The 14,752-nt window shown below is 39.1% G+C and overlaps 1 protein-coding gene across 9 annotated transcripts in view; it reads left to right on the forward strand.

The window, feature by feature from the left end:
• IQSEC1 (IQ motif and Sec7 domain ArfGEF 1) overlaps positions 1-14,752 on the forward strand; it is a 328,187-nt gene that overhangs the window by 46,900 nt on the left and 266,535 nt on the right. For 7 of the 9 annotated variants that reach the window (XR_009555442.1, XR_009555443.1, XM_060239843.1 and 4 more), the window contains one exon: positions 11,714-11,758. The exons of the other annotated variants lie outside the window; for them this stretch is intronic. Coding sequence is in view for 5 of the 7 variants with exons in the window: in XM_060239843.1 (XP_060095826.1) it covers positions 11,714-11,758 (45 nt within the window). In the remaining 2 variants the exon portion in view is untranslated. The remainder of the gene's footprint in view (positions 1-11,713; positions 11,759-14,752) is intronic. 9 annotated transcript variants of the gene reach the window in all.

Here is a 14,752-nt window from a genome sequence, read left to right on the forward strand (position 1 = left end):
AAAATAGTTTAACTTTCAGTTAGCCATTAAGGGATTCGTCTGTTGTGTGTGTTAAGATAGCTGCAAGAACAAAGTATGTAGGTAAAACAAAATAGCTGTATCATCTGTCCTATACCAGGTCAGTGTTTCTGGTGAACATATCATTTATTGGAACACATTTGCCAGTCTTAAACATAGTCGCTGTTTTGTTTGTTTTATGCAAAAATCCAATGTTAATCTTCAGAATAGTTCCCTGATAGTTTAAGCAGATACCAGTAACATTTCTGTATTGTCTATCTTCTTTCTGTGCAAATAGGTAGAGATTATTCACCTTAAATTAACGGAAAGTTTATTGAAGTTGTAAGAGAGGACTTCTGTATTATTTGAAACAATGCAGAGCTGGAAATATGGAATCACTTTAACACAGTAAAATTCTTTCTCTGTTGTTCTCAGAGCCTCTATCTTTCTTAGTTGGTAACACAAAAAATATCGAATTAGGTTCATAACATGGTCTAGGAAGAAATTAGATGAATTCTGTCCTGTACTTCATTTTAAAAGTTTTATAACCTGGACTGGATGTGTTATTTTTTTTTCTGTTTTTAAATATTTATACCCCTCCCCTTTCTTCCCAATAGAAAATAGCTTATGTCATTCTCTCCTGTTATTTTGTATTCTCCAGAACGTCCCTATGAGATATGATAGGCTGAGAGAGAATGATTGGACCAGGGTCAGCCAGTGAGCTTCCCTGGTAAACTGGAATTGAGACTGCAATCTCCCATTTTTAGGCTGGCAATCTAACAAAAAATAAACACCTAGTTTTGTGATCTTGAGAAGAGGTACTGGAGTTGTGGGATGGAGTTGTGGGATTGGCCATGCTGGCTGGGGCTGATGGGAGTTGTAGGCAAAAACATCTGGAGAGCTACCGTTGGCCACCCCTGCTGTATGGCAATGTGCACTGGAAAATTAGGAACATTTCAAAAGCAATTTGTAATGCAGACTACAGATAAGAGGATCTATTAAAAATATTCATAAATGCCTCTGGGTATCAATAAACCCTTGGGCGTGCTTTAAATAGCTCCTTTCATGTTGGCATTTTTTCTAATGAATAAAAACATTCTGATGAGATAATTTGAGAGAGTGAGTAATACAATTGTCAGGAACAATGAATGTGCAAATAATTTTTTATGAATTGAAACATATTTGTACAGTATCTGTAAGGGTGAAATATTTGCTGCAGGTTAATTTTCTGTCAAATCAAGATACTTCTAAATTGGTTCATATACATTCTGTCTGCACACTTGCATGCTCCATTGTATATCATTTCCCCACAAAAGCAATTGTAATATGTGCTTTCTGTTGTATATCCACATGAAATATATTTTTGTATAAAAATATAATTTATTTTTTATTTTATTTATTTAGAATTTATATCCCGCCCTTCCCACGAATGGCTCAGGGCGGCTTCCAATAATGAATCCAACATAAAAATTAAACAATATTTAGGCATGTAAAGGGTTAAACATTTAAAACAGATAAAACAGATAAAACCTTAAAATTAATAAAATTAATTTGATTGCAGCAAGTGATACAAGCTTTGGAAAATAGTTGTCCATCTCTTTTTTTCCAGTATATTGTTTCTAGAGATGCAGAGGTTTTGGATTGGTGACTTGCTTCCACATGGTGGTGTGATCAGTGAAAAAGAAATCTCAGTGCATCAGATTTTGGAAGCAGTGTTGGCAATTTGTGCTTATTTCAAGACATCTCACTGCTTCTTGTTTCTAATACACAATACAATTCTCAGAATCTTTTTTCATCTTTCAATATTCCACTTGTTAATTCTCCCTGGAGACATACAAGACTCATTTTCTGTATACCCAAACCTTCAGAAAAAGTAGTTTACCCACTCTTTCCTAAAAAAAAATTAAAAAAATCTTTATTTTGTCTAGCAACATATCTGAAAAGTTATTCCAGTCTAAGAGGAAAATCTGTAGGATATTGAGCAGGACAGTCAGTTCAGACTTCATAGACACATACGTGGAGAAAGCAGTGGAATTCAAAATAGTGTGTGTACTGTTAAAGGTTGAAGGGGATGTTAACAGTTTACATGGGAGTAGACCTAATCTTTAACTCACATCCCATTTGTTATTTTTTAAAAATCATAAATATGTTTGCACACACACACCCCAGTTGAAATGACAACAGAGACACCATCTTGGAATCATACAAGGGCTACTTTATTAAACTTTATAACTAAGCAACAAAGGGAGAAGGATTTGCAGGTGCAGAACAAAACCAGGCAGGTGTCACCTATCAACCAACATCCTTGCCTACCTTGGGTGAGCACTCAGCCCTGACCCAAAGCCAAATTCTGGCTCCTGGCTAACAGCCTGGCAACTGGTTGCCACCATGGAAAGCCATCACCAAAGCCTTACAATCTACAGAGATGAGCCTAACCAAGCAGCTCCCAGCAACGGTCCTCAATCCCAGCCCTGGGCTGTGGAAATCTGAAGGCCACTCATAATGAACCCCTGATTCCAAAATTACAATGTCAAATTTTACACCTGCCCTACACTGCCAAGTGACCAACCTATTTAACAGCAACCACCCAAGCCAATTATCCCAAATCCACTGTTCCAATGCAAGGTAGGCAAAAACACCTTCATCCTAATTTCCAATCATCCTAATTGCCAATCAAGAATGGAAGTGAAAAATTCCTACCTGGTTCCCAACTGGCAACCAGCCACAGCCTACACTGGAAACAGGGCAGGAGGGTGGGCTGAGTGCAAATGACAACAGAGCTGTTGGAGGGCAGAAGATAAACACTAGGCTTGATGGCTCTGCCCCCAGCCAGCTGCGGCAAATCATGCTACTTAGATGGTGTTGCCATGCCATTCTTCCAGGGTGGCAAAGTCGCCCCCACCCTCCAGTGGTGTTACCACGGAGGAAAGGAGCTGGATTCTCTTTGTTACTTCAAAATGTTTTGCTTTGGAAAATGATGATATTGTATGATAAATACACCTTACAGCTGGGGCCTGTCAACCATTTGAAAGACTGGTAATTTTGTGTCTAAACCATATGAAACCCCCAGATATAGTGCAACATTCCATAGCTTCCTTCAAAGTGCTTCCATTCTATCAATAAAAAGATTTCTTTACCAGATGTACATAAATGTTGCAATCCATATTAATATAAGGTGTCTTGTATTTTAATTTTTTGTGAATGGAGGACACAGTAGCAAAGGGCCTTTTCTAAACATGGCAGATGTTCCAGATAAGTTTACATACTTACTAGGTATAAAGAGCCTGATTAAAGCAATTTTTCATATCTTTGTTCTTAGTTAATCAGTGAACTGTCAGCTGAGCCCTATCAATACCACCAGACCATGAAACTGACAAGCTTCTTTCTTTGCAGTTTTTTCTTTCCTTCCCACCCATCACAGAATTAAAGGTACTAAACTTTCAGCATAGCTGCTGGTGCCTCTCCTCAAAAAATTTTCTAAGTTTCCAAAAGATTGAACCAGGGGGTCCAATTCTTTCAGCCCCAAAAGCAGTTACCTCCATCCTCCGCTATTTTCAATGGAGGGAAGGCATTTAAGAGGAACGTGGTCCCTTTAAATGTGATGGCCAGAACTCATTTCAGAGTTCAATCATGATTCTTTCCTCTCCCTTCCCAGAGCCTCCCTCCCTTCTCCCAGAGCCTTCTAATAAGCCCTCTGTCAGCTTATTGGCCTCACCAGGCAACCCTACCCAAGGCAAAGAAGAAAGAGGACGGCTAAGGAAGTTAAAATACTCTCTCTCACCCACACATAAACACCATTTGCTGCCTCGTGGGTACTCTTTGGCAAGGAGAATAGGTAGAGGTGGTGGCAGTGTGACTTTCTACAACTAGTGCCATCTCTTTCCCATGACCTGGGTGAAAATCAGATTGGAATGGGTCTAATATGGAACCATCATCCAGGAAACTCTGCAGTTGAATTGCCAATTTACATTATTTATAGTTTATGTTTCTCAGTTGGACTCAAGGTGGATTACATAAAACAAGTCCATACAATCAAAGTGGGATATTCAATTAACATTGCAATAGAAATTAGGGTTGCAAAATCAACTAGAAGTCTGAAAACAGTACTGAAGCAAAGTTTAAGCATTAAAATGATGAATTAAATGATGCAAACATTGCATAGCAAGCTATACACAGTAGTGTAAATCACAGTACCTAATAATTTATCCAAGTAACTTTGAAACTTTTAGTACAGTGCAACTCAATTGCCTACATAGAAAAACCCTCTTGAATAATTCAGTTTTGCATAGTCTGTGGAAAGCCAGAAGAGTAGGAACCTTCCAGTCCTCCTTAGACAGGCCATTTAATAGACTGGGAGCCACAATGGAGAATGCACACATATGAGCAGCTGCAGAGGACTCTACTCCAATGAGTAAAACTGTCATGGTGGAAGATAGGGGGAGAGGCAGTCTTGCAGATATGTGGGTCCAAGGCCATGAAGGGTTTTGTATGTGATAGCTAATATCTTTCATTGAGCCTTATAAACAGTTGGGCATCCTGCAGGATGGAAGTAATATGCATGCTCCATTAGTGCTTGTAATCAGGGCTGGTGCATGGAGTTGATGAGGTAGGTGGCCGCCTGGGGCACCCCCTCGCCATGGGGGTGGACGTCCCCTCCCCATCCCCACTTGCGCTGACCCTTCCCCATCTCTGCCCCTAGCTCAGCCCTCTCCCCCGCTTCAAAGGGAGCTGCCTGGGCAGCGGCTGCCTATGTTGTTCTTCCTTCGCCCCGATTCAAGGTGAAGGAAGAAGGACATGGCTGCTACTCGCAGGCTCCTAACAGAGTCATCAAGGATCAGCTGAACTGCACCAAACGTTAGGAGTACAGTGTCCTTCAAAATCTCCATCTTCTCAGCCAGCATCACCTCTGTCTTTTGAGGGTTTAGTTTCAGTTTGCTCACTGGAAGCCAATTTACCACAGCAGCCAGGCAGTTATTTAGGACCTCTATGGCACCATCAGGGTGTTTAGATATATAGAGTTGGGTATTATCCTCACTTTGATTTCATCCAACCCCAACGCTACAGATGATTTCTACTAATGACTTTACATAGAGATTGGAAGGTGTGGAGGAACAAAATTGTGATTTTCTGGAACTCCACAGGATTGGTTCCATACTGATGACAACTGGTCTCCAACAACAACCCTTTGAGTCCAGTGTGTGAGGAGATTATGTGAACCAGTTCAGGGCGTTACAAGGTTATAAAAGTATGGGTTAGTGTGTCATGGCCAGATTGTCTGAGTCTAGAAGAAAGGGAAGAATTGGCAAACCAAATGCAACTAATGGAAGGCACTTATAGCCTTGTCCTTCAGACAGCACGGTTATAAGCAGGGCTTTTTTGTTGAAAAAGCCCAGCAGGAACTCATTTGCATATTTGACCACACCCCCTGATGCCAACCCAGCAGGAACTGTGTTCCTGTGCGTTCCTGCTCAAAAAAGCCCTGGTTATAAGCACACACACAGTTCTTAATCTACTCGCAAAGCAGTCAGTTTAGTTTAAACCAATCTACCTATTCATTTTTTTTATCCTTCATTACTCACATGAATCTCACTCTAATTGTACGAAACTGCTATCTTGAGTATTGTGCTGAACACATATGCTGGGCTGTTTGGTAGGGTGATTAATATTTCCATGATACAAATGTTTTATGTAGATTTTTTACCCATTTAATGGATTATGAAAGTGATTAAGCATTTTATCTACAATTTAAGTTTACACAAATCCAGGAAACAGAAATGGATGTGTGATGCCTGGTGTCTTTTAAAATGCTACATTGGGAAAGTCAGATAATTTGCATGCACAACTCAGTTCCTGCTTTTCAATTATCAAAGATTTAAAAGCATCACTGAGGAAGTAAATCAAATTAAATCAGGGTTGGTTGAGGATATTTTGGCTGCATTTCATGTGTCTGATGATAAGATTATTTCAGAACAATTCAACTTCTTACATATAATTATCCTCCTATTTTTCTGTTTTGTAATAAAAGCCAAAGGAGAATAGTTTCCATGTTGTGAAGGAGTTTACAAATGTATGGGTTGGTAGCTCTTGGGAACCTTTGACACGGTCTTTTAGGCAACTTAATGTCCCATAAGCCTATGGACTTGTTATCAGTGGTCTATAATTTCTTCTTAAATTTCTTCCTTATTATGCCACAACTCCTGTATTGCTGAATGGTAAACTATAGCATTCTTGTCATTTTGGGGTAAATAAAACTATTATCATTTTTTTTAATCAAAATTTATTTTGCAGTCTCATTTTTCTGACTTCTTCTTTAATGGACTTTGGCAATCAAATCATCTGGATAGCTGTGAAAATCTCAGGTGCTGCATCTATAGTCATGTGGGACTATTATTTGTTTTAAAATAAAAGCTTCTTTTTCAAGCAGTTTGGCTTTCCTGGTACTTTCAAATGTTGCTTCCTTTGTGAAGAGAAAGATACGAACCAAAATGGTCCTTAATTTAACCTTGATTTTTAGTATCTAGTTTTCAGTTTGCTATCTCATTGTTATTCAAAACCTTGCATGCCACAAGACTTTGTGTTTGCTGTTTCTGGTAGCTATTTGCAAATTGTATCTTGTTCGTTTTGATGGGATGCTATTGATGCAGCATGCCTGGAAGGTTCATATCCCTGCAGCTGGCTGCCTGATGATTAAATGTTTAAAGAAATAAAGCAAAAGCTTATGCAATACCAATGCATGATAGAGGGTTATTTGGAATATCAGCTTAACTGGCATATGTTTTAAACCACTGGAGGTGGTTTGATTTATTTAAAAAAAACCCTTCCATTTCAAAAAAAAATGAGAAAAGAAGTTCAAGGAAGAGCCAGAAAACAACATTAGGAAGGGGCATGAAGATGTTACTAGTACGTTATTTGTATATTTCTTTGATTTCTTTCAGTGGATGGATATGGCTGGAAAATGCTTCACATGCCATTTGTGTGAGAGGTACCTACCTAACATTCCAGAAAATATCTTATGTGGAGCGAATGATAGGCAAAGATTTTTAAGGGACTACAGGGTATTTTAGACATGCCTTACATAGATGGAAGAAATAATAGAGCTGAACAGCTGCCAGTAATGCAAGTGCAAACAATGTTGGATATGTGTCAGTGTACTAGAAGAATTGCTCAGGGTGCTCCTGTGTATATTATTACTTATTGTGAAATTTATTCTTAATAAGGACTCACAGCATTCTGCTTGGGCTACAGAAACTTAATGGACTATTAATCAAAATGTTATATTAAGTTGCATATTTTCAATTATGCAAATAGGAAAGGGGGTCATCTCCTTGTTCTCCCTGACTCCAGTCCACTGACCTGCATGGTTGTTCTTCCACATGGATCTCATGATCCCTAGAATGATCTTTCTGGGGACAGAAGGGGTTAGAGGAATGGATAAGAACTGTGGAAAATGCAATGTGTCTTCTATACATGGATTGATGGATACTTGGCATTGCAAAATTATACATTTTATTTTGATATTATTACTAGATTGAGCCATTATAGCTATGGGGGGGGGGGGGGGCAGTTGATATTGCCAACTCAGAAGTCGTCTGATATCACCCAGTATTGGATTGGGTAGCTTAGGCTATACTGAGGCAGTCAAAGACTTCCCAGAGCGGCTCCTGGATTTCTTAATATCATGAATTAATGTGTTTGCCTGTGGTTTTTTTTTAAATGTTTCTTCCTATCTTAGCACTGTGACTCTTCAGGTGAGCTGCTTTGGAAATGTCAAAAGATGTTTCTAAAAGTGGGATGAAGCTCATTCATTGCTTCAAAACTTGTTATCGCAAAAAGATTGCAACATATTACCATTAAAGTATAAATATGGTTAGTAAAAAAAATGCAGTTAAAATTTGTCTTCCTTTAAATTATATTTTTAGGCAAATTTTTATCAAAATAGTTATTTATTTATGACATTTTAGCCTGTCTTTCTAAAAAAAAGACTCAAGGCAGATTGCAGTGTGGTTCAGAAGCACAGTGAAATAGAGATGTCATTATTCACATAACAGTCTAAATGCCTGAATGTGATACCCGTATTTAGCAGAATAATGTGAAAGACAGATTTCCCATATAAGTAAGGAAGAGGCTACACAAAACAGTAAATTTGTTGTCTGATTCATAAGAGCTCTTTGAAAAGAGCTGAGAAACATAGTGCTTCTGCAAGCAAGATTTTACTCCTCTATTGTTTCATTCCTTTTCTCTGGATAGCTTTGCAGCTTAATAAACATTAAAATTAAAGGAAATTGCCATGTTTCCCTATTCTGTGTGGAGGTTCTTTATCCATACTGAGTATATTAAAGATGAAAGAGGCAATTTACCCATCTGGGAGTGTGTGCATGTGTATGTAAATCACAGTGATCCCAGTTAACATTTTCTTTGATACGATCAATTAATTCACATTGTGCTTCTGTCTCTGGTCCTTCTGTGTTTTTAGAGCCTCTTTTGAAGCCTGTAGGGGGGTTTTCCATGTGGAACACTTACAGAACTGAGACAGCTAATGTTAGTGAGAGCTGCACATGCGACCAGCCTGCATTAAATCCAACCCCCCCATCCCCCTTTCAAGGGCTCATCTCTTATGTCTGTGATTATATATATATATATATATATATATATATATATATATATATATATATATATATATATATATATATATATATATATATATATATATATATATATTGGGGGGGTGTTATGTGAGGGCTGTGTAATTGTGTGAGAGAGAGACTCTTTGGCTTATTTCTTATTGAGAAAAGATCCATGTTGGATTGATAGCTAATTTCTCCTAGAGAAAACTATACTTTATCTGCTTCCAAGGCTAGGGTCTGTGTGTGTAAAGTGATATCAAGTCACAGGTGATTTATGGACATTCCAAACTAGGCAAAAGATGTTTGAAAGTGATTTGCCATTGCCTGCCTCTGTGTAGTCACCCTGGACCTCTTTGGTGGTCTCCCATGCAAATACTAACCAGGACTGACCCTGCTTAGTTTCTGAGATCTGACAAGATGGAGTAGTCAAGGCCCCAAGGCTAACAGGCTGCTAGAAATGCCTCCAGGACATTTTTTTCCTACTGTCAAAATTATTCCAATAGAGCCAGTGAGAAGGGGCTATTTTTGTCTTGTGTTGTGTTCCTGCCCCACCAGTGATTCTGTTTTACTGTCTCAACAGACATGGATCCTCTCACATCAGCAAGGAGAGGTTTTCACTGTTCCCATCTTGTGCACCTAGCCTTCCCACTCAGCACAACCCTCTTCTCCCTTTAACGCACAGAGCACTTAACATGCTTTCCAAACTTCCAGTCACAAATTAGCATAAAGCTACTATCGAATATGCGTGAATCAAAAACATTTTAAGGTGCTGTGGCATAACAGTCCAGAAAGAGTAAAGCATTAAGCCCCTTTTAAGCCCTAAAAAATACTGTAAACCAAAGGCAGTGCTGAACAGCTACTTCAAAGGAACTTTGATGTTTCCCTTTGTCAAGAGGCGCACAAAGGGAACAGATTATCTGGTTTTCATTTCTTGTACTTTTACTGACCTGCAATGCTGGGTTCACTTTAAACTGGTTAGATCATAGTGTTTCCTGTAAATAAACAGACATCTAGTGGCAGTTTAAAGACTAGCAAGATTTTATTCTGGCATAAATTGTTAAATCTTTTAAGATGCCACTAGACTCTTGTTTAATTTTGCTGCTAAAGACTAGTTTGGCCGTTCCTCTGGAAATATTCCACATGGTATTTTTATACCAGTGTTAGATTGGAGCGATGGAGCAAGATGTTAAGGATGCTCTTAGTTAAAAGGTATGCAAAGTTGTTCCAAGGTAAGCATCAATTCTGTGGGAGGATTAGAAACAAGATACCTCCCCAGACAGAGGAACATTTGTATTTCAATTAGAACTGGTTGCTCCTTATGAATAAAGTAACAGAAAAGTAATGATATCATCCTTGAAGAAGCAAGGAATTCACAAGGTGTTAATTCTATTAATTACTAGCTATAAAAGAAGAGCATTTTACATTATGCAATTTCATGTATTTATAGTTTACTTTCTCCCTATGGTTTAAAGGTAAATAAAGGTCCTGTGTTGCAAATACGTAGCTACAGGCAGGGGTGGAAGGACTTCAGATTGGGGATGAGCATGAACCGAATCATGAATCATGATTCATGCTAAAAATGGTCAAATTGTGATTCATTCCAAACTGGGTTGTCTCATCCCACCACACCGGAACACTAAATTAACCAGCTTTTTTTCTTGGCATGTTGGTTGCTTCGTGTTTGCTTCATTTTTCCAGACAGCATGGCAGCAACAATGTGCACTTCCGGTCACTTTCCAGTGAAACTGACTAGAAGTGGCAGCTTTGCTCTGCCCCATACCCTGCGCTTCTAGTAAGTTTCAAGTGAAACTGATTAGATGCCGCAGCTCCACTCTCCTCTGCCCCGTGTGGCTTCTAGTCAGTTTCACAGGAAACTGAACAGAAGCGCAGGGGCCAAGAGAGTGGGGCTGTGCTGTCTAGTCAGTTCCCAGCCTTCCTGGGGGTGAAACCAACTAGAACCTGCGGGGCGGCTTCCTTTTCTTATCCCAGCTCCTAGGAGACCAGTTTACTGGGGGCACCTGCTTTGAGGGCTGTAACTTGGCCCCCTGAAATCCAATTCACATCAGACTTGGAAAACAGGTAGAGGAGGGTCCGCTAAAGAGTTTGTAGCAAGTTTGGCATCACTAGCTTATGAGGGGGCTGTTCTTCACCTTTCTGAAATGACTGGACCAATGAACTACAAATTGTTTGGCAAATTGAAAAACTCGAAATGAAATGAACCACTGATCTGGGCAGCTCAACTAACCATGAAATGAAATGACACACTATTTTCGTGTTCCATGCCCATCCCTACTTAAGATAACTTAGGCCTCGAGCATCATAATTGTGACCCCTATAATTCTCCTCTAACACACACACTCTTTCTCTCTCACTCACTCACTCACATTCTAGGACTAGGAAGCCAGCTCTGGAATAATTGAATGACTGAGAAGCTGTCTACATACGTGGCTATACTTTACAGCATATGTGTGCAACCTTTTAAGGATATTTAATAACTTTACATGCTGGAATATTTCTAGGTCAATTTATGTTTTTAGCATTTTCAAATTGTAATTTGATTGGATTTCCAAGTTAAACCAGGCTAAGTAGGTGCCCACTCTTACCTCAATACAATAGTTAATGTCTCTGTTCAATGCATTGTTAGCAACAATAGATTAAACCAGTATTTTAAAACCCATACATGCAAATGTTTTGTGCATTATTAAACCAGATTGTATAAATAAAATAAGTCATAATGAACATGACTAATGTATATTTGTTCAAAGGCTTACAATTGATGTTTTTTGGTTAAATGAAGTATTAAAATAATGGACTTATAGCAATATATTTAATACTAAAACTCTTTTCTCTAATTAAAGCACTACTTTGGCATGTGTAAAACTTCCTTTGTATATGATTCATATAGAAGTCACTTTTTTGAAATGAACGTGCAGGTCAGATTTTAAACCAATTCATAAGCTATCATATTTTCTCAAAAATAACTTTTAAAAACATCTTAATAATTTACCAGAGGCTTAGTATGGGGTCTTTTGTAAGCTTGTCATTCGTTATGTGTTAATATTGTTAATTTTATTCTTTTGCAACTATCTCAGGAATTCCTTGGAAACAAGAAGCAGTCTTTCAACTGATCCACTCAGGTATGCTACATATTTGTTTTACACAAAGGTAGGCAAAGTATAGTTCATGATAGTACATATCAGGTAACATATGAATCTCACAGTTATCTTGTGACCCTATATTTCTCCTTGTGAGGATTATGCTACAGAGATCTTCTGCCCCAGCTAACAGGTGTGTTTCTGTTTTATGACATCTTCATGCAAATAATCATGGCTATCCTCAGTTAGACATTCTTTTCTCTATATAGCTATATCCTAATACAGAAATACAATTTACAGATGAGTGGATTAGGCCAGACCCATCAATTTATGGAGGCACGTAGCACACTAGAGATATTACAAAATATTATCTTAAGGAAATAAATAGTTTAAGTATTTTATTCATCTTGAAATAACATTTAGTGACCATCTGAAGTGAATCTTTCCCTGTAGATTAGCATACTGTATAGCACATGATGCCCTGAATTAAATAGCATGTAGCGGCTGGGGAAAGCATGACAATTCCTCTGAGTAATCGTACAATCTGGAAAGTTTTGTCTGTTTAAAGCCACAAATATTTTAATGGAAACAGAAACAGATTAATTTCAATTCTTGGTACTATATTAGTAATGATAATCCAAACGCAGGGCATTTTTGTAGCAGAAACTCCTTTGCATATTGGGCCACACCCTCCTGATGTAGCAAATCCTCCAAGAGCTTACAGGGCTCATATTACATGATTGTCTACATCAGGGGTGTGTAGCTCTTGGAGGATTGGCTACATCAGGGGTGTGTGGCCCAATATGCAAAGGAATCCCTGCAACAAAAAGAGCCCTGTCCAAATGTATTTGTAAGGACTGAGTCCAAATTTATTTGTAAGGGGGGCATTTTTATCCTTTTTGGGGCACAATTCCCCTTACAGTGATGTTTTGCATGCTTTTGCAAAAGGGGTCAATGCTACCTCATTCCAGTGTGATTAGTTGATTCTCTGGGACAGAATGTATATCATGGAATTATAGAATCACAGATTCTATGGAAGGAGTCATACAGGCCATCCAGTCCAACCCCCTACTCAATGCAGGATAGATCATCCCTGACAAGTGTTTGTCCAGCCACTGCTTAAAGATTGCCAGTGAGGAGGAGTTCACCACCTCCTTTGGTAGCTGATTCACTGAAGAACAACTCTTACTGTAAGAAAACCAGAGCTTTTTTTGAGCAAGAACATACAGAAACATACGGGAACACACAGTTTCAGCTGACTTGGAATCAGGATGTGTGGCCTAATATGCAAATGAGCTCCTGCTGGGCTTTTTTTGAAGAAAGGGGGGGGGAAAGCCCTGAAGAGAACCTTTTCCTAATATCCAGCCAAGTGGTGGAGTGGGGAATCAAACCTGGTTCTCCCAGATAAGAGTCCGTGCACTTAACCACTACACCAGGCATTTAAGGGGCATATTGTGCATGGAACTGTTGCTTTCCTTCCAGTCTCCTGACTGTGTGACTTTTTTCTGTTGCTCAGTTTCCTATCATGGCAGAATTATTTATTTACGTCATCGATTGTCCTCCTTTCTCACTGAGACTCAAGGCAGATTACACAGTGTAAATCAATGTAATAATAATCACCCCAGCACTTCCATTCTTCCTCCTACCACCACTGCCACCTTTTTGTATTCCTTCTTTGCTCCTCCCAGCACCACAAATATCTACACCTTTCAACACTGCTACTAGTAGCACTAGCAGTAATTATTGGGTTGTTAGGAAACTTGTGGTGCTGCATTGTAAGATCTAATCTTTTCTATAGGTTATTATGTTTGTGTAAATGCAGACATAGCTTAAGCAGTTTGGGTGTGAGGTAAAAAAAATCCACTTTTTTGATCTTGGATTTTTCTGTAAAACCTAGGCACTTACCTTGGATGGTCACTTACTGTGAATCTGCACCAGGAAGGATATTATTTAGATATTTCTAAGCTGTGTTTCTTCCAAACATTGGGATCCATGGACGATAACTATAGGAGTTAAAATTGTTACAGCAAAACATCTAAAACCAAATCCAAGAAGATAAATCCAGCAGTAAAATATGTGTCCATTAAAACTCCATATCTAAAGCCTTCATTAAAAAACCTCATGGATTCTCCTGCATAACTAAATATATATGTAATGTGGAGAAACAAATGAACACTCAGTTTATTGTATAATGAAAATAGGGTTGCCAATCCCCTGTTGGGGGCAGGGGAGCCCCTGGTTTGCAAGCCCTCCCCCCACTTTCAGGTTGTCAGAATGTAGGACCAGATATAGTTTTGGACCAGGTGTAGTGCAAACCAGGCCACTGGGCATTCCATTATACCCTATGTCAGGATGTCAAATGTTCAGCCTGCAGGCTGCAGCCAGCCTGCCCAGGGCTTTAATCAGGCCTGCAGCTCTTTTCTACCCCCTCTTCCCCCTCCTGTCCTCACCCTTTGAAGTTCTAAGGTTGCCAAAGTTCCCAGCTCCTTCTGCCTTGTCTTTGTCTGCTCCAGCAGGAAGCTCTTCCAAGATTGCAAAGATGCAAAGAAAATGCAGAATGGCTTTTCTATTAAGGTCTCTGCACCCTCTCTGGGTGTAGTCTTTCTGGGCCCAGAAACCATAATGGAAGATTCATTCCACATTTTCCTTGCAACTTTGTCTGTGCTGCAATATATTTCGATGGAATGGAGCTCAAGTAGTTTCACTTTCCAGTGTTTGTATGGCCAGTTGATGCTGTTCCTTGCTGGAGTTGTCTTTTTGCAAATACAGGGTTGCTGCTTTGAGCCAGCTTGTCTCTGCTGAATGGACCTGAAAAGTGGAGCCTAGGGGGATATTACATTGGAGAGCCATTTCCAATCTGAGTAGACCCTGCAGGGAGAGAGAAGCTTGCAATGCCTAGCCACTTCATTTTTCCAAGGCTCTGAGCATTTTATATTGATATTTTTAGTTTCTGCTGTGATCCTTGTGCTTTTTCTTGATGCTTTATTTTAATAATTGCATTGCCAAATTCAATTATTCCCCTACATTTTCATTTTA

The sequence above is a fragment of the Heteronotia binoei genome, chromosome 5, assembly GCF_032191835.1.
Source record: "Heteronotia binoei isolate CCM8104 ecotype False Entrance Well chromosome 5, APGP_CSIRO_Hbin_v1, whole genome shotgun sequence".
Classification (NCBI taxonomy): Eukaryota; Metazoa; Chordata; class Lepidosauria; order Squamata; family Gekkonidae; genus Heteronotia; species Heteronotia binoei.